General features: G+C 51.8%; 3 protein-coding genes across 4 annotated transcripts in view; all 3 read left to right on the forward strand.

Moving 5' to 3' along the window:
- The window catches only part of LOC125701542 (clathrin heavy chain 1-like), a 50,694-nt gene extending 44,593 nt beyond the window's left edge, over positions 1 to 6,101 (forward strand). Inside the window, exon 34 of the mRNA XM_048963703.1 lies at positions 5,994 to 6,101. The gene's annotated coding sequence lies outside the window, so the exon portion shown is untranslated. The remainder of the gene's footprint in view (positions 1 to 5,993) is intronic.
- On the forward strand, positions 95 to 10,121 carry SLC25A1 (solute carrier family 25 member 1). The gene is made up of 9 exons (XM_048963711.1): positions 95 to 308; positions 5,994 to 6,101; positions 6,195 to 6,294; positions 6,417 to 6,555; positions 6,654 to 6,738; positions 6,892 to 6,996; positions 7,181 to 7,296; positions 7,408 to 7,481; positions 8,305 to 10,121. The coding sequence occupies exons 1-9, from the start codon at positions 218 to 220 to the stop codon at positions 8,417 to 8,419; spliced, it is 933 nt and encodes a 310-aa protein (XP_048819668.1). The 5' UTR covers positions 95 to 217; the 3' UTR covers positions 8,420 to 10,121.
- Positions 10,122 to 10,823: 702 nt separating this feature from the next.
- On the forward strand, positions 10,824 to 18,868 carry LOC125701544 (uncharacterized). 2 transcript variants are annotated; one of them, XM_048963712.1, is made up of 3 exons: positions 10,824 to 12,016; positions 18,236 to 18,444; positions 18,663 to 18,868. In XM_048963712.1, exons 1-3 carry the CDS (start codon positions 11,660 to 11,662, stop codon positions 18,730 to 18,732), a joined length of 636 nt encoding a protein of 211 aa, XP_048819669.1. In that variant the 5' UTR covers positions 10,824 to 11,659; the 3' UTR covers positions 18,733 to 18,868. The 2 variants fall into 2 exon arrangements, with proteins under 2 accessions (XP_048819669.1, XP_048819670.1); XM_048963713.1 differs by lacking the exons at positions 18,236 to 18,444; positions 18,663 to 18,868 and adding an exon at positions 15,390 to 16,348.
- Positions 18,869 to 20,125: the final 1,257 nt, after the last annotated feature.

The following is a 20,125-nucleotide window of genomic DNA, read 5'->3' on the forward strand; positions in this document are numbered from 1 at the left end:
GGGGAGTGTGGGGGGTGGGGAAGACAACCGCACTGGTGCCACGACTGCGCTAACGCTGCGTGCCGTCCCCTGGAGTGGAGGGCCCACTCCCGCCCCGCAGCACAGCATGAGGATGTGACGCCACCTGGGCCGCCTCTCAGTAGGCGCGGCTCTGCCGTTCCGCCCTGAAATACGGCGGTGGCCGCGAGCAGTGTAGGAGCCGCGGAGTTCCGCGGCCATGCTCGTCCCTGCTGCGCCTCGCAGCCTCGCTGCTGCTGCCCCCGCCGGCAAGGCCAAGCTGACGCACCCCGGCAAGGCCATCCTGGCGGGTAAGCGTCCGCAGGGCGGGGTGCAAAGCTGAAGGCGTGCCGGTCGTCTGCGTGTAAGTGGGGAGCAGCCCCGGTAGTTGGGCTGGGGGTTGGGGGGGCACCTCAGCGTTGCTGGAGAGCCGCGCGCCCGAGTCCCCGCTTCGGAACGCGCCTTCCTGCGTCCATGGGATCGCGGCGGGCGCCGGGTAGCTGCCGCGCTTCTGTCTGCCTGCTCTGAACAGAACGGAGCTTAGGGCGGGGGCTCTTTCATCTTCTTTTGTGGCTGCTCGTTTGCTCCCCACTCGCAGGACGGCTCCCAGAGCAGAGCTCAGCGCTCGCCTTTGAAACGTGCTCCCGCCGACCTGACCTGACCGGCACGTCCCTAGCTGCTGTGCTGCAACCGACGTTCCCTCCTCCTCGGCCGACGCTTTGTTCATCCGCCCGCTACCGGCCCTCCGCTCTGGGAGTGGCCCGGGACCGAGAGAAAGGGCTGTGCCCCCCGGCACTGAGCCTGGGCCTGGAGTAGCCGTCGCGGGGCCGGGGGGGGGGGGGGGGCGGAGGAAGAGCAGCGTTGGGATGCGAGTCTGCTCCTTGCTTACAGCAAATCAGAGCAATTGGTGAACGGACATACATTCAGTGGGCTCTGTGGCACCTAATTACATTACAAAGCACAAAAATGGGCAAAGAGCTGCAGTTAACTCCTTGTGCCCTGTCTGTAACTCCTAACTGCCTGTTCCTGGGGTGTGCTGTGAGGCTCTGGGGTCTGTGCTGACCTGAAGGCATTTGCTTTTTATTTTTTTTTTTGCTTTTTTTTTTTTTTTTTTTTTCCTCCAGAGACCCTCCTGCTGTGCTCACAGCTCTGCTGTCCGAGGAGTTGAAGGGGCTGGGAGGCTGTGGGGCTGTGGTCCTCCTGCATTAGGTACCTGACTGCCATCCTGGGCCATCTCTGGCCCTCTGCCAGAGCCAGCACTTTGCCACTGCCACACAGCACCTTGAGCTTGGCAGTGTGGGTCTGGTGTCCTTGGAGGATGCCAGCAGAGCTCTTGCTGCCAAGAATTCTCACTGTCGTTGAAGGCAAGCAAAATGTTTAAAAAAAAAAAAAAAAATTGATAATAATTTGCAAATGGACTCTTGTTTGTTCAGGAGGCTGCTGGGTGCTAGGGCAGCAGTTACCTTGTTGCCTGCCATTAAGCTGCTGAGAGTGCCACAGCCAGGGGGTCGAGGGCAGCCTTCCACACTGCTGCATGATAGTGCTTCGGCTTGCTTAAACTTAGTTAAAATCCTGCTAAACAATCAGGCTCTGCGCTGAGAAGCACATTTTGTAGTTATCTGGCTGCAGAGCTGTCTAGGCTGCCCTGGAGCTCTTCACGCATGGTTTTCTGGCACTGCACAGCTTGAGGCTGGCTCTCTGGAGCAGGTTCCCTGTGCAGCAGGTGAATGCCTTGCTTGGGAGGCCTTTGATTATGGTGGGAGGCTATGTTTGGCTAGAACTAAGTGCCGCTCAATTTTTAGCTGGCTTTGAGGCCTGGAGTCTGCTCCTTTTCACAGAGAAGCTGTTGCTGCTCTGCTCTGCTTTCGGACACCTTGGTGGTCTCCATGCTTTTCTGTTCTTGGATGCTGTCCAATACAGTGCTTGGCTTTGGAAGAGCCAGAGCAGTGAGTGCTGTTGGGAGCAGCAAGTGCACAGCGAGAGAGGGCAGGTGGTAGAGAGAGAGTTGTGCGTTAGGGCAGGGAGCCTCAGGGTCAGAAGAGGAGAAAAGCAGCAGTGAAAGCTTCAGTTTCCTCTTGTTTGATAATCTCCTGATGTGATTTTTCTTAGGAAATGATATACCTGTCAAAGAGAGCAGTCAAGGCCTGGGTGTGAAACCTGCAGCTCACTCCTTGCAGAACCAGGCTCCTTCCCCAGTGTTCTAAGCCCAGGGCATTGCCCCTCCTGGCAGGAAAGAAGCGATGCTTCTGGGTGCTGTCTACTGCTCCCCAGGCTACAAAACTGTTTTGAGGTGCTGAGGCTGAACCCAAGCATTGGCAATGGGTATTCAGTGTTCACCTGCCTGCTGCTCCCCAGGGCACCATCATCTTAGGACTGATGTCAGTGGTCAGAAGGAGCTATCCGTCCTCCTGGCAGCCATCAGCAGCATGCTGACAGCTCTGGGATGTTGCTGTGCCTCTCATTGCTGAGGGATGTGTGCATAGCATGCCAATGCAGGGCCCCCCTCACACCCAGCCAGGAAGTGGTGACCCTGTTCATGTACTGTGTTCTCAAAGCTGACTCTGCAAACTGTGTTTTGCTGTTGTTGTGCTCTGGTGCCCTGTGCTGATGGCTGAGAAGTGTGGACTGTCCCCAGGCCCTTGAGCCTAGCAATGCTTTTCTGTTTGAGCTTAGTTTTGGAACTGCCACCTTGGGGTGCTCAGAACTTGCACCAAGGTGAGACTGGGTGGTGCTGGGGCTCTAATCAGGAGACAGTGGATCCTGCCATTATGCTTGTAGTCAAGGAGTTTTAAATGCTCTGTAACACATTATAATATTAGCCCATTAAGAAGCAAATGCTAAGAAAAAGTGAATGAGTTGTGGTAGTTCAGGGAAGGTCTGGGCTCCCTGTCCCTAGGGTTGTCAGCCTAGGGACAAACAGCTCACTATGACGCAGGGGAACTCAGTGTTGGCACTGCTGTGTGTGCCTGTGAGGTGCAGGGCTCCTGTCAGGCATGGGGCTGTTGCTGCAATGAAAGCATTTCCCAATTCACATGATGAAATGCAGCATTCCCAGCTGGCCTTGCACCTATCAGGAGGAACTTTTCAATGTCTTTGGTAGTGAAACAGGTAGTGAAGCCCTTCCGTACCCCATGCTATAAGTGGATGTGTTCTGAGGTTCTGACCCATTGCAGGATGCATTTCCCATTCAAATAATACTGTAGGAGTGATCTTTGGGTGACCTGGTTTTTAGGAAGGGGCCATGCTGTCAGTGCATCCCCTCTCCGCCCCACTGAGCAGCCCGGTATTGCCTTTCTCCAGACAAGGTGCAACAGGGAAGATAAGGAGGGGTTGGTCTATGGGGGTATGTTGCAGGAGGAGGTGGCCAAGCACTGGGAGGGCTGCCAGATGCTGCTGCCATCCCACCCACAGCCCTTTCCCTTAGAGCAAACTGGCACCATTGAGTGCCTGGTGCTGATGTAGGAACTGTTGGAGCCTGTTGCACAACAGGGAGTAGCCTGTGGAACCTGTTTCACTACCAAAGACATTGAAAAGTTCCTCTTCTCGAAGAGCATAAGTTGTGCTGGGGAGATATAGATTAGACATAAGGAAGAACTTTTTCTCTGAGATGGTGATCAAACACTGAAATGGCCTGCCCAGGGAGGTGGTGGAGTCGCTGTCCCTGGCAGTGTTCAAGAGGTGTCTGGATGAGGAGCTACAAGATATGATTTACTAGCTTGTGGTAGTAATGGTAATGGGAGGACAGCTGGACTAGGTGATCTTGTAGGTCCTTTCCAACCTTGTAATTCTATGATTATGTGATTCACTGCCGCACTGTGTGTATGGGGTGGTACTGGTGTGGAAAGGACAGATGTGGGGCACATGGAGGTCTCTGTGGCTGCAGGAGTGAATGAGCTGTGGTTGCGATTCCTGATTTGTAGCACCCTGCTGCTGGACTTTGTGCTTTTTTTGTTTGTTTGTTTGCTTGTTTTTCTCAGCTGTAAAGACTATCTGGGCTCACAGGAAAGGGCACGAAAGTCCCCTGGCAAGGAAACAAGCCAGATGCTCTGGGTGCATAATTAGTGTGTAGGGTAAAGCTCAAGGCACAGATGTGCACCAGGGGTTCCATAGAGGTCCCACTCCTTATCAGCAACGTTGGGCATGGACTAACCTTGCTCCTACTGCCTGATGGGCCATTAGAAATTATGTCTCTCAAGAAAGGATAGCTGAAGGCAAGAAGAGCTCTTTGTTTGGGAATGATGTGCTTGTGTGTCTATGTGGGAAATTGCCCTTAGAATGGAGAGGCTGAGATTGCTCTCCAGGTGCCCACTTGTTATCAGAGCTGTGCAGGCACCTGCTGCTTCTGCTGATGCTTGCAGGAGCATGGAGCAGAGCAGCATGCTGTGTGCAGGGTGGCAGAGAGCTACTGCCACCTCCCGCTCCCTAGTTCCCAGAAGGGCACTGGCTACTGTCTGTGGCTTTGCAGGGGCAGCACTCACCTTCCTTAAAGGTGCAACCCTATGGCTTTGTCATTCTGCTCTCAGCCAGCCATCCTGGGAAATGTGGTTGCATATCCCCAGAGCGCCCTGAGGAGCTACTGGTGCTGTCCCCAAAATCCCTTGGGGTAGTTGCTCTTGTGCTGTCCTCACAATCCTTTTTCTCCTTCCTGCTGAGTCCTGGAGCTGTGACCAGCAAAGCACAATCACAGTTATCCTGGGGAAGTAATGGTGAAACAACACTGAATTCATGGCAGGGCTAATACATGGTGATGAACAAAACTAATAGGCTCGCTGCAAATTTAGTGTCCAATTTGGGTTCTGTTTGAAGGAGAGGGAGAAAGGTTAATGTAGGATATCCCAGCCCCCCCAAACACAACTCAAGGCACTCATGGCTTTCAGGTGCTCGTCTCTCCCTCTGCAGCAGCGTTGTCTATGCTGGCTGTGCTGCAGGGTTCATGCAGGGGTGGGGGGGGGGGGGGAGAAGGGGGGGAGGTTTGGACACAAAACCCTGGAGCGGCCCTGGAGGACGTCCTTGTGCTTCCTCCATCTCATCAGCTCATGGCTGAGGACCTTGGCTCGGCAGCACAGGGTGGGCCCCCTGCTCTTTTACCTCTTGTGCACTCACTGCTGGCTGCTTGCGCTTAGTCAGCAATGTTGCAAGCACCAAAGCTCTGCTGGGTAAAGTCCAGGTAAACAGACTGCAAGGTCGCTGCACCCCTGTGAAGGTGGCACATGAGAAGGAGCTGGAACCAGGCTTGCCTCAGGGGATGGGGTGATTGATTTGCGTAGAATGTGGCTTCTGCTGGAATTGAATGACTCCAGGAAGGGAAGCTGGGGCAGCGGTGCCGGACCTGTGTTTTGCCTTGCTCTGCATCTGCAGGCACAGCTCTGTGAGGGAAATGAGGTGTGCCAGGGTTCCATAAGGGATGCACCCAAGATGCTGCCAGTCTACAGCCTTGGAATTGCATTCTACTTTGGCTCTCCCACCATGGGAGCATGCACCCAGTGCCTTGCATCTCCTGAGGTTGGTGCTGCTGATAGCTGAATGCTGCCATGGCCTTGGCTGTGCTGTGCACTGGGGCTATCCTAACGCTGTAATTGGTGTGGGGCAGCCAAAGGGTGCTGATTGCAATTGTGCTTCCATACCTGCGTGGTGCTTCTGTGAGTGGTCTCCTGCCAGGTGTGGTTTGGCAGTAAGTTCAAGTGGCTGTGCAGGTTTGTAAATGGCTGCATTGACTCCTCACCTCTGCATCTCCAAAGGGAACAGCATCTTTGAGTAGAGGCACTGTAGTGCTGACTGGGTTTGCTGTGCCTATTCCCCACCACTTTGTCTGATGCCTTTGTATTAACGCTGGTCACAGGGCCCTGGTGAGAAGGAGGATGCCATGTCCTGGATGGCCCACGAGCTGTGAGATGTTGGGTCGAGCATTGTGAGGCCACATCTGTGGAGTCTGTAGTACCCATGAGGTCGGGGCTCAGTGCAGCACTACTGGAGCTCCAATTCCATCTCTTTTCTAGGTGGCCTCGCCGGAGGCATTGAGATCTGCATTACTTTCCCCACTGAATATGTGAAGACACAATTGCAGCTAGATGAGAAGGCCAACCCGCCCCGCTACAAGGGCATTGGTGAGACCAAGGGGCTTGGAGGCATCCTGGGGGGGCTAAGAGTGTCCCTTGGTGTGTGCTAGGTGACAGTGACACTGCTGTGCTCTGCTCCAGGGGACTGCGTGAAGCAGACTGTCCGCGACCATGGTGTCCGAGGGCTGTACCGTGGGCTTAGCTCACTGGTGTATGGCTCCATCCCCAAGGCTGCTGTCAGGTAAGTGTGTCATGGAGGTCCCTGGACTGTGCTCCCCTGGCAATGACCTTGGTCTCAGCATCCCCAGTAGCTTCTGGTCCCTTGTTGCGCACCCCAGGACTGTCACTGTGGCCTCTCCACAGGTTTGGCATGTTCGAGTTCCTCAGCAACCAGATGAGGGATGAGCAGGGCCGGCTGGACAGCACGCGGGGCCTTGTCTGTGGGTTGGGTGCCGGTGTGGCTGAAGCTGTGATGGTGGTGTGCCCCATGGAGACCATCAAGGTGGGAGGTGGACAGGGGCCCCCTGCTTGTGGCATCTCCCCCAGAGGAGTCCCAGGCCACATCACTTTATTTGGGCCCAACTCATTGTCTCCCCACAGGTGAAGTTCATCCATGACCAATGCTCCTCCAAGCCGAAGTACCGTGGCTTCTTCCATGGTGTCAGGGAGATTGTTCGAGAGCAGGGTGAGTCATGGGAGTAGTGGTCAGGGGCTTGGGTCATGAAGGAGCCCATCGAACGGGCCAGGTCTGTGCATGGGGCTGTGGATCCAATGGGAGGAGCTGGGGAGCAGGGCTGATGCTCTCCTTCAACACCTTCAACACCCTTCATTGCTGTAGGGCTGAAGGGGACCTACCAAGGCCTAACTGCAACTGTCCTCAAGCAAGGATCCAACCAGGCCATCCGCTTCTTCGTCATGACATCCCTCAAGAACTGGTACAAAGGTACTGTGTCCCTATGTTCCCACAGTGCTGCGCTGGCTGTGCTGCCAGTCCCTGGATTGAGTTCCCCTTGCAAGCCCCCAGGCTTCCCAGGCCTCTCTCTCACAATGGAGTGAGGTGAAAGCCAGGGATAGGGTGTCCTAGCTCCAGGCTTTGTCACTATTTCCAGACATCTCTTCCTCTACAGGAGATGATCCCAACAAGATCATCAATCCCTTCGTCACAGGCGTGTTTGGAGCCCTTGCAGGAGCTGCGAGTGTCTTTGGCAACACGCCCTTGGATGTGGTTAAGACCAGGATGCAGGTGCAGCACTGTGGCATGGAGATGCCATGCACTCACTGTTTCCACCATTAGCCCTAATCCTTCTAGTGTACCCCAGCTCCAGTGCCCGACCCTTCTTTTCCTTTCCTGCAGGGGCTGGAAGCACATAAGTACAAGAGCACGTGGGACTGCGCCTACCAGATCATGAAATATGAAGGGCCCCTGGCGTGAGTGCTCCTGTAGACCTGGGGCTGGGTTAGAGGGTGTTATGGGATAAGCAGATACAGAGTGAATGATACAGAGCAGATTAGCATGGGCACTGTAGAAGGATGATATGAATTTGTGGTTTTTTTGTTTGTTTGTTTTTTTTTTAGCAGAAATAGTGTGGTCAGCAGGACTAGAGAAGTGATTGTCCCTCTGTACATGCCATTGATGAGGCTGCACCTGGAGTGCTGCATTCTTTTTGGGGCCCCTTGCTGCATGAAAGACATTGAGGCCCTGGAGCATGTCCAAAAAAGGCACAGAAGCCAGTGATGAGTCTGAAACACAAGTCTTGTGGGGAGTGGCTGAGGGAACTTGAATGGTTCAGTTGAGAGAAATAGGCTAAGGGGTGATCTCACCTCTTCAACTTGTTGACTGCTTCAGCTACCCAAAAGGAGATTGTATTGAGGTGGGAGTCAGTCTCTTCTCTCAGATAATGATGATAGATTGAGAGGTAATGGCTCAAGATGCACCAGGAGAAGTTCAGGTTGGATATTAGGAAAAACTTGGAATGGTGAGGCATTAAAAGAGGCTGCCCAGGGAGTTGGTGGAGTCACTGTTCCTGAAGATGTTCAAGAAACACATATGTGGTACTGATGGACATGGTTGAGTGGGCATGGTGGTGATGGATTGACTAGATGATCTTAGAGGTCTTTTCCAACCTTAATGTTTTTATGATTCTGAGCAAGGATGAGAGCAGTGAGGAGTGACTGCATGTGGAAGGATTGAGGCACTGCTGGTGCATTCCTGTGATCCTGCTTTGCCCCTTAGCCCTCTTCATTCCCACAGGTTTTACAAGGGCACCGTACCCCGCCTGGGCCGTGTCTGCCTCGACGTGGCCATTGTCTTTGTCATCTATGATGAGGTGGTCAAGTTCCTCAACAAGGTCTGGAAAACAGACTGAGTGGCTCTGCCAGTACCGCCGGGCTGCAGCTGGAAATTGATGACCAAGCGCAGAGCTGCCATCAGCGCGGCCAAGGGTCCAAGTCTACTGTACGCGTCCGTGGACCGGGAGCACCACTCAGTGCCCCCATACATCCTGTGCCCTTTATTTATAGCAGTGAGCTGAGGAGCAGTTACATCATCAGCTGTGTGTGTGAAAATGGCCCAGGGAGCAGGACAGAGGCTTTGCCAGCACCCCAGGCTATGCCCCCAGACAAGGCTGCAATCCTGACATCCCACTCCAGGTATCACTCATCCTGGGGTGCTGAGCACAGCCAATTCCTGATACTACCCGGACCCTTAATTTTCCCTACTGTGGGGACAGCATTTGGGTGAACTAGGTGCCCCCACTTGCAGTTTACAGTTGAGACGTGTGCGAGAGATGGGGTGCAGAGGCACAGCCCCTGTCTCAGACTTGGCTCCTTGGCGTGTCCCCTTGGTGGGGGGCAACCTCCAACACAAAGCCCTTCTTCCACATTCCCATCCTGCCCTCTCATCACTGTCCAGGGCAGCTCCTAGCTGCCCCTATAGCTTTCAGACCCAGTACTAACACCCACGCTACTCCTGCCTTTGTGCCAAAACCTCCCTTGGGGGAGCAGATGCAGAGCTGGAGCTGCCTCCCGCCCCCCACATTGTGTTGTAACATGTGCAGCATTAATACTAGTTCATGGGAGGGCCAAGGAAGAAAAAGAGAGCCTGGGAGCAATTTTCCTTTGGCTTTCTTCTGTGAAGCCAGTGAGGGCTGGTTGTTTTTTGTTGTTGTTGGTTTTTTTTTTTTCTTTTTTTTTTTTTTTTTTCTAATCTGTTTCACACGCAATTTGAATAAAATCAGTCTGGCTTCAGTGGGTGCAGTGCATGGAGCATCGCTGGCCATGGAGGTTGGGAAGTGCTGTCGTTACGCAGGTTGGCGATGCAGTGTTGAGTTGGGGTATGTGTACAGCCAGCTGGGTGCCAGGTCACTGAAGCAGAAGGAAATGTACTTCCCACATCTGGGCAAGGGCATCCTCCACAGCTACACCTTTGCACCTTCACCAGGGTGCTCCAGCTACAACAAAGGGAATTTGTTCCAGAGAAGCCGATACCACAAAGATGACTGGGGTTGCCCACAGTCTCAGTCACACCCTATCATTTGCAGCAAGAAAACAGCCACATACTAAAATACAGAATAGGAAGAAACAGACCAGTGTGAGAGCCAGAGTGCAGTGCAAGAGTAAGGGCTGGCAAGCAGCAAGGCCATGAGCTGCTGGAAAGCAGAGGGGGGAAAAAAGAACCCTTCCACACTTTCAGTGGAGCTGCAGCCCCAGGTGATTGTTTATGGGCCTCAGCACCTGTGCTCAGCAGCAGGGAGAGTGAGCATGGTGTGTATGTTCCCTCCCTCCAACCAGGCCTGACTTGAGAGCACAGCAAGGTAAGTGCCCTAGAATGCGGTTGGAGAGGTCCCAAGGATGACAGTGACACTGCTGCCTTTGTACACAGCTCACCTGGTACAATCAGGTCCTCTTCTTTGTTAAGGTCTCCAGGTACTATCTCAATGTTACCTCTCTAATAATAACGTTTAATTGATTTGATTAGTTTAGACTCATTTGATTTTTGCAAAACACTTTTAATCACTTTGCAAATTCTCCATCATTATGAACAGAACCACCATGTATATTTTCAGCAAGCCAAGTTTAATTTTTGGCTTTTTTTTTTTTTTTTTAATGCAAGAGCAGTATTTGTGGAAAAAAAAATACATTAAAAATATTGTAGAGGAAATGCTAAGTCATGGCCTGAAGCACTAATTGAACACCTGGTGGGAAGGCAGGGCCAACCCACAGGAGCTCAGGTGTGTGCAATACCACTGAGTGATAAAGGGGTGAAGCCAGGATTCACCCCTTCCCAACCCTCGTGTAAGGGCTGGCAGAGGAGGTGAGGATATCTTGCTGGAGATCATTGCCTACCTGAGGCCTTCCAACGGTAAGCAGCTTTGTTTTTTCTTTCGTTTCTGCAGCTACTGCTACTGTGTTTGGGTGTTTTCATTTGCTGCAGCCTAGGATTGTACCACCCTGCTACTATCACTGTACATCACTTTACAGCACTACAACCATGAACAAGACAGGCTGAAAAAACACAAAGCTCTTTGCTTTCTGTTGATGTGCCTTCATTTCATTATCATTGAATTTACCAAGTAGTTAGATTTTGGTGCATGAATATTTAAAAAAATGTAATATGCTGACAAAGGAAAGTGCAACAACATCAGATTTTTTTTTTTTTTTTTTACAGGTATACATAAGCAGTTAACACAGGTTTCCTAGGTTTTGAGAATTTTTCCTTTCTTCCTTTTTTTTTTTTTTTTCTTTAATACTGTGTTCTTCACCTGAAATCAAAAGGAAAAAAAAAATAGAGAACAGAGCACCTGAGGCTGTGCTCTGGCCCCCACCCAGAAAGGACATGAAAAGGGCCAGAAAATCAACCCTATGCCATTGCTGTGGGGAAAGAAAACTTCACGGTGTGCCTCTTTTCCCTCATGCTTCATAGCAATGGAAAACCACATTTCCTGCAGTGTCGCAGAACCCAACTTTGCTGATGGGCTGCTGGGTGCCCAGGGAGGTATGGGGGGCACATGCATCCACGCATGCACTCACTGTATGTGGTGACACTGCAGATGAGCCCAGAGGTGCTCAGTACACTCCAGGACAACCTGGATTTGTTCAGGGAGCTCGGTAAGCCATCTATTGTGGCCCAGGATATAGTGGGATGTGCTTAGGGTGCAGCAGGCTACACTGGAAAGTCCCTGGGGAACCCTTAGAGTGCACTAAGGAGCTCAGGGAATATTGTAGAGTGCTCCAGAGTCCACTTTGGCATTCTTGTAAGCCTCTGGGACTCAGTGGAAAGCTTATAGGGCTCTGGAAGTCCATTAATGTGCCCTAGAGTATGTTGGGTCACAGAGTTTTTTTTGTGCCTTGAATTATACTACACCTCGGAGTAGAATAATTAGATCCAATATCCCAGAGCCACTGTTGATAGTGAATCCATGATCATGAGTCTGAGTTGTATTCAGGAGTTACTCCAAGATGAGGAACTGCTACTGGTCCTCAAACAGGTAGGAGTCTTTAATTAACACATAATATAGTGTTCCTTTTTCAGCTTCCCACCCCCAGTCTGTGGCAGCATGCAGTCTGATTCAATGCGTTTGAAAATATTTCATGATTGTTAGGTGACAATGGTAGCAGAACACTGGGCCAGTGCAGGAGGAAGAGAGGGGGAAGAAAGGGGGAAAACACCAAGGAGGAAAGGGGGAGGGCATTTTGAGCTCCTGCAGTGGGAAGAGCTTGAGCAATTGGTGCAGTCCATGCAGCCCTATAGAATTGGAGAGTGTCAAGGACAGCCCCCTAGCCCCAGGCTGCAGCTGGATGAGCTTCCTCTGTGTGCCCAGACTGTGGGCTGTGCAGCTGTGCTTGGCTGCACTGCTCCAGCTGAGAGCCCTCTGCCTGCACTGCAGCTGCATCCCTGCTTCTTTGCCTCCCACACAAAGCCCCAGGGGTTATCCTGCAGGTCCGTGTTCACCCTCAGAATGCTGGTAAGACCTTTGGCAGTAGGACAGAGAAGTCCCAGCTTCCTGGTTTCCCTCTGCTTAGAAACAAAGAAATCTCTCTCTACTTGAGAACCAGCACGTGCACTCCGATTGATCAGGATGAAAAGGCGGAAGTAGCACAGCAATCTGATTTTTTGGGCTGAAAAGGCTATTGTGCTGTGCTCTAATTGGTTGAGATGAAAAGGGTGGGATGCAGCAACGTGCTCTGATTGGTTAGTCTTAGAAGGGTGGGAAGCTGTACTGCTCTCTATTGGTTTGCCTGAAAAGTGATTGAAGATCTGTTATGCTCTGGTTGGTTGGGCTGTAGTGGGCTGGTGGTAATGCTGTTCTCTGATTGGTTGGTCTGAAAAGGTCCAAAGCAATATCATGCTCTGGTTGGTCTGGAAAGGTCAGGAAGTAGCACTGCGCTCTGAGTGGTTGGTCTAAAAAGGGATTGATGCCTCAATGCACTCTGATTGATAGAGCTGAAAAGAGTGGGAAGCAACATAATCCTCTGATTGATTGGGCTGAAAAGGATGGGAAGCTGTGCTGCTCTAATTGGTTAGGCTATAATGTACAAGAAGAGGTGCTGTACTATGATTGGTTGGGCTGAAAAGGGCTGGATATGTTAATATGGTATGGTTGGTAGGGTCTCCTGAAAAGAGAAGGAAGCTCTGCTGCATTTTGGTTGGGCTAAAAATGGGGAAAAGCTGTGCTGAGATGTGATTGGCTGATCAGCAAAGCAGCAGGAAGCAGCATCATGCTCTGATTGACTAGGCTGAAAAGCACTGGCTGTAGCAATGCGTTTTTATTGGTTGGGCAGAAAAGAAAGGGAAGCAACACTGCTTTAATTGCTGGGGATGAGAAGGGCAGACACTGTGTTCTAATTGGCATGGCTCAAAAGGATGGAATGCAACACCATTCTCTGCTTGGTCCGATAAATGTTGGCTGCTGTGCCATGCTTTGATTGGATCGACTGCAGTAGGTGTAAGGATGCACTGCTCTCTGATTGGTGGAGTGGAAAAGGCCTACAAGCAGTGCCACACTCTGATTAACTGGACTGAAAAGGATGGGATGCAGCAGTGCATTATGATTGCTTAGGCTGAAAAGTTTGAGATGCAGCAATATGCTCTGATCGGTTGGTCTGACAGTGGAATCATAGAATGGCCTTGGTTGCAGAGGAGCACAATGCTCACCCAGTTTCAATCCCCCCTATGTATAGGGTTGCCCACCACCAGACCAGACTGCCCAGAGCCACATCCAACCTGGCCTTGAATGCCTCCAGGGATGGGGCATCCACAACCTCCTTGGGTAACCTGTCCCAGTGCCTCACACCCCTCTGGGTGAAAAACTTCCTCCTAATATCCAACCTAAACTTCCCATTTCTCAGTTTAAGACTATTCCCCCTCGTCTTATTACTGTCCTCCCATGTAGTCACTCATTCCCCCTCCTGCTTATATGCTCTTTTATATGAACAGGATGGAATCTTAGAGTGATGAAGCAAAGTATGGAAGCTGTTACTATGTTTTTTTCTAAAAGTTGCTTGGCTGTTTGGTGCTGCTCTTTTAATAATTTCAAACCATTCTTGGCTTCACTGCATGATCTGTCCAATCAATAACAGATTTGTTCATCATTCCAGGCGCTGTGAGAAAAAAAAATGTAAGACAACATGAATTATTTATTAATTTACAGATATTCACAAGCACTCAGAACAGGTTTTCTGGGTTTGGAGAAGTTTTCCTTGTTTTTCTTAGTGCTTTCCTTTTTTTTTTTTTTTTCCCCCCCTGTATGTCCCCTTCCCCCTCTAACTTTGAGTTATTACTCTGCCAGCAATAGAGAACGGGCAGCCACAGAAAATGACGCCAAGCCCATTAAAGATTTTTCCGCGGTCTCTGCTGCCACCCAGTGGCCAAAGTGCAAAACCGCGACGTTTATATGTGGACTGCGGAAATCAAGGCGCATGTGCGAACCTAGACAAACGCATGCGTATTGCACTACCACAAAAAGCGCATGCGCAGCGGGATGCCGACACTGGCGTGCGCCAAGTAAACCGTCGTTGCTGGCGCATGCGCAGTGCACAATTGAAGAAGGCGCATGCGTATTGGAGTGTCGAACACAGAGCATGCGTAATACAGTGCGCTAAGTGGCCCAAGCGTGGTGCTCACGCGGAAAAGAAGGCAGGTGCATACTGCTGTGCTGGAAGTGACATATGGAGTATCAACAATAGTGCATACGTGTTGCAGTGCCGAATCGGATGCATATCTATTGCTGAACAGAATCAGGGGCAAACGCAGTGCTACGCCAGACCTGGCACATGCATAGTGGAGTGCTTCAGTTGGCACATGCACAGTGCTGAGATGCCATTGGCACATGCATAACGGCGAGACTGAAATACCCTCACCCCCAACATTACTCCCTGATTTCACCCAATCATTGATACCCCAACATCATTCCTTAACATCACTGTCTCCCCAACAATATCACCTCCCAGTGTCACTTCCAACATCATCCCAGTATCTCTGCCCCACATTACACCAACAACATCCCCCCAGCATCACTCCCCCAACATCACCCCAGCATTACCCCACTGTAACCCCTGTCACCCCCCCCCCCCCCCCCCCCCCACCCCAACAGTGCCCCAGGGTCACTTGTATGTGACTTTGCAGCGTTACCCCCTAGTAATACCCAAAATCACTCCCTCAAGAGTGTCACCCCCCTGAACATCAGTGTCACTGTCAGCCCACAGTCACCCCCCAGCATCACCCTAAGAACATCCTCTACGTCTCTCCCCAGCAACGTTCCCCCACACCATCAACCTTCACCACAATCATCACCCCATCCTCTCTCTCCCCCATCACCACCACCATCATTCCCACCCCATCACCACCCACATCACTGCCCCTCCACTGTCACCACTATCATCACCTCCCCTCCACCACCCTCATAATTGTCAACTCCCTCCCCACTGCCATTGCTCCCCCATACCTCCATCACCCTCCCACCGCCACCATCATATCCATCATCTCCATCACCATTATACCCCACACCCTCCCACCATTCACCACCACTGTTACTCCCTATCACCTCCCCACCTGTCACCATCACCCCAGTGTCTCCCCTCAATGCCACTCCCTGATGTCACCCCCCAGCATCACTCCCCCAGTATCACCATAATTCCCATAAACAGGAAGCAGAACCTCCCTAAACAAGTGCACTGTTAATTTCTGACTCTTGAGAGACTGCAAACCACTAAAAGATGAGAGAAGAACCAGGCTGGCAGTAGATGAGATAGGCAGTACCAGCAGGGCATCCCCTGCTTCAAAGGGCACTTTGCCTTTTACCCCCACTACAGCCTCTCTCCTTCTTTGATTCTCTCCAGGGTCTACAAGGCTTGTTACATTGTGTGCTGTACCAGCCTGGCCAGTGCATAGTACAGAGCCCAAGTGGACGAGAACCCTTAACAACCTTGCCTCCAACAACCAACCTCATTCCCAGTGACAAATCTTGCCCCTCAACACCACCTCACCGCATTGTCACTCCCTGATGTTCCTCTGAATATCTCCTCAACAGTGTCACACCCCAGCATCACTCCTCAACATCAAGCATCACCACAACAATGTCAGTCTCCAGCATCATTCCCTGATGTCCCCCTCGGTAATACCCCATCATCACTATAGTGCCACCTCCACAGTGAGCTGGAAAGCACAGCAGTGATAGCAGAGCAGCCAAGCTCTAGGTTGCAGCAAATGAAGACCAGCTCTAACACAGCATTGATAAGCACATTCACAAAAGGAAACCAAACTGCTCCTCCCAGGAAGGCCTCAGGTTGGCAGGAACCCACAGCAAAAGCCCTACTGTTTTCAATGCCAGCCCAAAAATGAGGGCTGGGAAGGAGTGGATCCTGGCTCCACCCCTTCATCACTCAGCAACATTGCATACACCTGAGCTCCCTGGATTGGCCCTGCCTTCCCACCAGGCGCTCTATCACTGTTCAAGCCATGACTTAACATCGCCACTACATCCTCAACATCATCCTAACAACGTTACCCTAACAGTGTTACCCCACTGTCACTCCCTGGTATCACCTCAACTTCTCTGGTGTCACCCCACAGCATAACTCCAACATCATTCCTGCTCTCCCCCCAGACTGTCCCCTCTATCTCTCCATCCCTCCCCACATGCCATCCCTATCTGTACATCCCCCCCATCCCCCTACTGTCCCCTTGCTGCTCCCTGTCCCTCCATCCCTTCCCTGCCCCCCATCCCCTTCTGTACAGCCCCCTGTCCCCTGTGTCCCCCGTGCCCACCTGCTGACATTGGCCCCCAGCTACAGTGTAGTGCCCCACAAGTGGTTATATGTCACCTCCACCAGCACCTATGGGGGTAGCCCCGTGCCATGTCCCCCATGTCATTATGCTCCCCCATGTCCCAGTGTCCCCTTGTATAATCAATGGATATCAAGATGTTACAATCACAATATTATCAAGAGAGTTAGGCAAAGTGGACAAAGAGAATAAGTGGAAAGCTTACCCTTATGCTGGGCTCACCTACAAAACACCAGAAGAGGCAATCTTCAGAAGAGATCCTTCCCCACTGGTAGCCAGCTCTTCAATAGGTCTAGGAGAGGTGCAGCCTGGCTCCACCCCTTCCGGCAGCACAGGTGAATTGCCTTCAGCTGTGCTCCTCTGGCTGACTCATGGCTCGCCTCAGGTGATCAATCAGAGGTTCAGGCCATGACTCAGCAGTTCCCATACACCCCTCTGTGTTCCCTCTGCATTCCCATGTTCCCTCCATGTTCCCATGTACCCTCTGTATCCCCGTGTCCCACCCATGTCTCTGTGATCCTCCCCACATCCCCTCCATGTCCTCACATCCCCCTGTGTCTCCATGTCTCCATGTCCCTGTGTCCCTCATGTCCCCATGATTTCAATGTGGTGTTGGCATGCAGCACAGGTTGGCTCACGTGGCACAATGGTGTGGCCGCCACTGTCACCAACGCCATCCATGTCACTATCCCCATTGTCACCAGTGCTGCCACTGCCTCTCGGCGGTTGATGGGCACCAGGGACGTCCCCTGGGGAGGATGTGGGGACACCAGGGACATTGTAGGGACATTGTGGGGAGATTGGAGAACACTGGGGGGACACTGGGGATGTTGGGGGACAATGGGGGGACACTGGGATCTTTGAGGGATGTAGGGACATTGGGGACATTGTGGGGACATTAAGGGAAGTGGGGACTGGGGGACATTGGAGCATGGCAACATGGAGAAGGACACTGTGGGGACATTGGGGGGGACACTGGGAGATGTGGGCACACTGGAAGATGTGGGGACACTGGGGAGAAGTTGGGGAGTGTGGGGGCATTGGGACATGGGAACATGGAAAGGAACATTGTGTGAATGTTGGGGGGCATTGTGGGGACACTGGGGACGTTGGAACACTGTGTGGACACGGGGACAGGTGCCCCCACTGTGGTGGCTCTGGCCCTGTGGAACACTATCCCCAGGGGATGGCAGATGGTGACAGTCCAGGCTGCACACACAGCTTTTCAGCATCTTGCTCTATCAGTATTGAAATCTGTGCGCTGTATTAGTACTGAAATTTGTGCTCCCCTATCTATTAGAAATTTTACCGAATACCTTTGAGGACAGACTTGAATCAAAATATTTCACAGAATCACAGAATTACAGAATTGTAGGGGTTGGAAGGGACCTCCAGAAATCATCGAGTCCAACCCCCCTGCCAAAGCAGGTTCCCTACGGTAGGTCGCACAGGTAGGCATCCAGGCATGTCTTGAACATCTCCAGAGAAGGAGACTCCACCACCTCCCTGGGCAGCCTGTTCCACTGCTCCGTCACCCTCACTGTAAAGAAGTTCTTGCGCATGTTTGTGCGGAACTTCCTATGCTGCAGTTTCCAGCCGTTTCCCCTTGTCTTGTCTCCACTCACCACTGAAAACAGTCTGGCCTCGCCATTCTGCCCCCCACACCTTAGATATTTATAGACCTGGATCAGGTCCCCTCTCAGTCTTCTTTTCTCAAGGCTGAACAGACCCAGTTCACTCAGCCTTTCTTCATAGGAGAGATGCTCCAGGCCCTTCACCATCTTTATTTATATTTATTTATATTTGTGCCACTGTTGCTCATCCTGTGATAAAACTCCCCTTGCCGGACAGGCAGATCCAATCACCTGCTCGTTATTAGTCTTTTTTTTGTTGTTTACAGTCTGAAGCAGTGATGGAGCACCTGGTGAGGGGTGTGGCCAGCCCTGCCAGCACAGGTGGAAGCAATTTACCTGTGGGACCGGATAGGGCTGAGCTTGGCTCCACCCCCTCTCTGCCCATATTTAAGGGCTGGGAACAGACAGGGCAGCATTCTGCTTGGGACCTGCCTCCTTGGGAGCATTGGGAGCAAGTTCTGCCCTTTGGAATGGGGTGAGTGATTGGTGCTTTATTGTAGGGCTCTGGTCTTCCCCTTTTTGGGGATCCTGGCCACTTTTAAGGGCTGGAAGCTGTAAGGGCAGCATTTCTCCATGGAGACTGCTTCCTTTGGGGTGTGGGCTGAGTGTTTGTTTTTGGAATGGGGTCATTGATCTCTTCTTTATTTCTGGATTGTAATTTCACTTTCTGGGGGGCTCCTGACCACGTTTAAGGTCTGTCAGCAGAAGGAGCAGCAACTGCACCTGGAGACTGCTTCCTTTAGAATGTGGGGTGAACCCTTGAAACTGGGTGAGTGAGTCTTTATTTCAGGGTTGCAATATCTTGTTGTTGGGGGGATCCTGACCCCACTTAAGGGCTGGCAGCCTTTAAGGTGGTATCTGTCTTTAGAGACCGTCTCCTTGGGAGTGTGGGGTGAGGTCTGGTCCTTGAGAAAGGATGAGTGATTCCTTCTTGTTGTAGGGCTGTGACCTTTCCCGTTTTTGGGGCATCCTGACCACATTGAAGTGCTGGCAGATGTAAGGGCAATGTTGATCTCTGGAGTCTGTCTCCTGTGGAGCAGGGGTGAGTTTTGGCCTTTGAGAAGGGTGTAAGTGGTTTCTTTGTTTTTTCTTTATTTCAGGCCTGCAATCTCCCTTTTTTTTTTTTTTTTGTAGTATCCTGACCACATTTAGGGGGTGGAAGCCATAAGGGCAGCATCTCTACCTGGAGACTGCTTCCTTGGCAGTGTGGGCTGAGTGTTCATCTTTGGAATGGGGTAACTTAGTCTTCCTTTATTTCAGGGCTGTTATGCACTGCTTCCAACCATGCAGAGTTGTTTAAGGGCGTTCTGTGCACCCTTAGGTGTAATAAATCTTCGTCTTTATAGAAAGCCAAGGATTGCCCTCTTCTGGACTGCTGTACTCAGCATCACCCCAGTGTGATGAAGTGAAGCCCCTGGTCTGCTGAATACTGGGACTGGCCCAGAGAGGCTCTGTGACGGATGTGGATTATCCCAGCTGAAGTACTTGGTACCATTGGTGGTGATCTCGTCCAACTGCCACACAACGAACAGGAATATCCACAGCCAGATCAGGCTGCCCAGAGGCTGACCCAGCCTCACCTTGGAAGGGACAGGGCATTCATCACATGTCTGGGTAACCTGTTCCGCTGTGTCACCACCCTCACTGTACAAGATTTTCTTTATATCTAGGATAAATCTTTCCTTGTTCTTCCCTTCAGGTTTTGAAAGGCTGTTACCAGATCACCTCGGAGCCTTCACTTCTGCAGGCTGAACAGCTCCAGCTCTCTCTCTTTATAGGAAAGGCGTTCCATCCCTCAGTTCATATCTGTGGCCGTTCTCTGGATGTGCTCCAACAGCTCCACGTCTGTCCTGCGCTGCAGACATCCACATCCAGACGCAGCACCTCCAGGTGAGGCCTCACAGCGCAGAGCAGAGGGGCAGGACCAGCTCCCTTCGCCTGCTGACCGCACATCTTTGGATGGAGCCCAGCATACGGTTGGCTTTCTGGGCCAGGAAGGTACATCGCTGAGTGCCACTACTCAGCCTGTTGAGGTCCCTCTGGATGGCGTTGTCCCTCTGGTGTGTCACTGCACCCTACAGCTCGGTGTCATTAGGGTGCACTCAACCCCACTGTCAATGTCACTGATGAAGGGGCGATCCCAGATGTTTGTACAA

The sequence above is a fragment of the Lagopus muta genome, chromosome 17 (genome assembly GCF_023343835.1).
Source record: "Lagopus muta isolate bLagMut1 chromosome 17, bLagMut1 primary, whole genome shotgun sequence".
Lineage (NCBI taxonomy): Eukaryota > Metazoa > Chordata > Aves > Galliformes > Phasianidae > Lagopus > Lagopus muta.

Bases quoted from the DNA above. Each gene is read 5' to 3' on its own strand.
- SLC25A1 (XM_048963711.1), top strand. From the start codon at position 218: ATGCTCGTCCCTGCTGCGCCTCGCAGCCTCGCTGCTGCTGCCCCCGCC. The intron at 309-5,993 runs GTAAGCGTCCGC...TCTCTTTTCTAG, and splicing joins CGGCAAGGCCATCCTGGCGG to GTGGCCTCGCCGGAGGCATT. The intron at 6,295-6,416 runs GTAAGTGTGTCA...GCCTCTCCACAG, and splicing joins ATCCCCAAGGCTGCTGTCAG to GTTTGGCATGTTCGAGTTCC.
- LOC125701544 (XM_048963712.1), top strand. From the start codon at position 11,660: ATGGTAGCAGAACACTGGGCCAGTGCAGGAGGAAGAGAGGGGGAAGAA. The intron at 12,017-18,235 runs GTAAGACCTTTG...TGTTGTTTACAG, and splicing joins TGTTCACCCTCAGAATGCTG to TCTGAAGCAGTGATGGAGCA. The intron at 18,445-18,662 runs GTGAGTGATTGG...ACCACGTTTAAG, and splicing joins GTTCTGCCCTTTGGAATGGG to GTCTGTCAGCAGAAGGAGCA.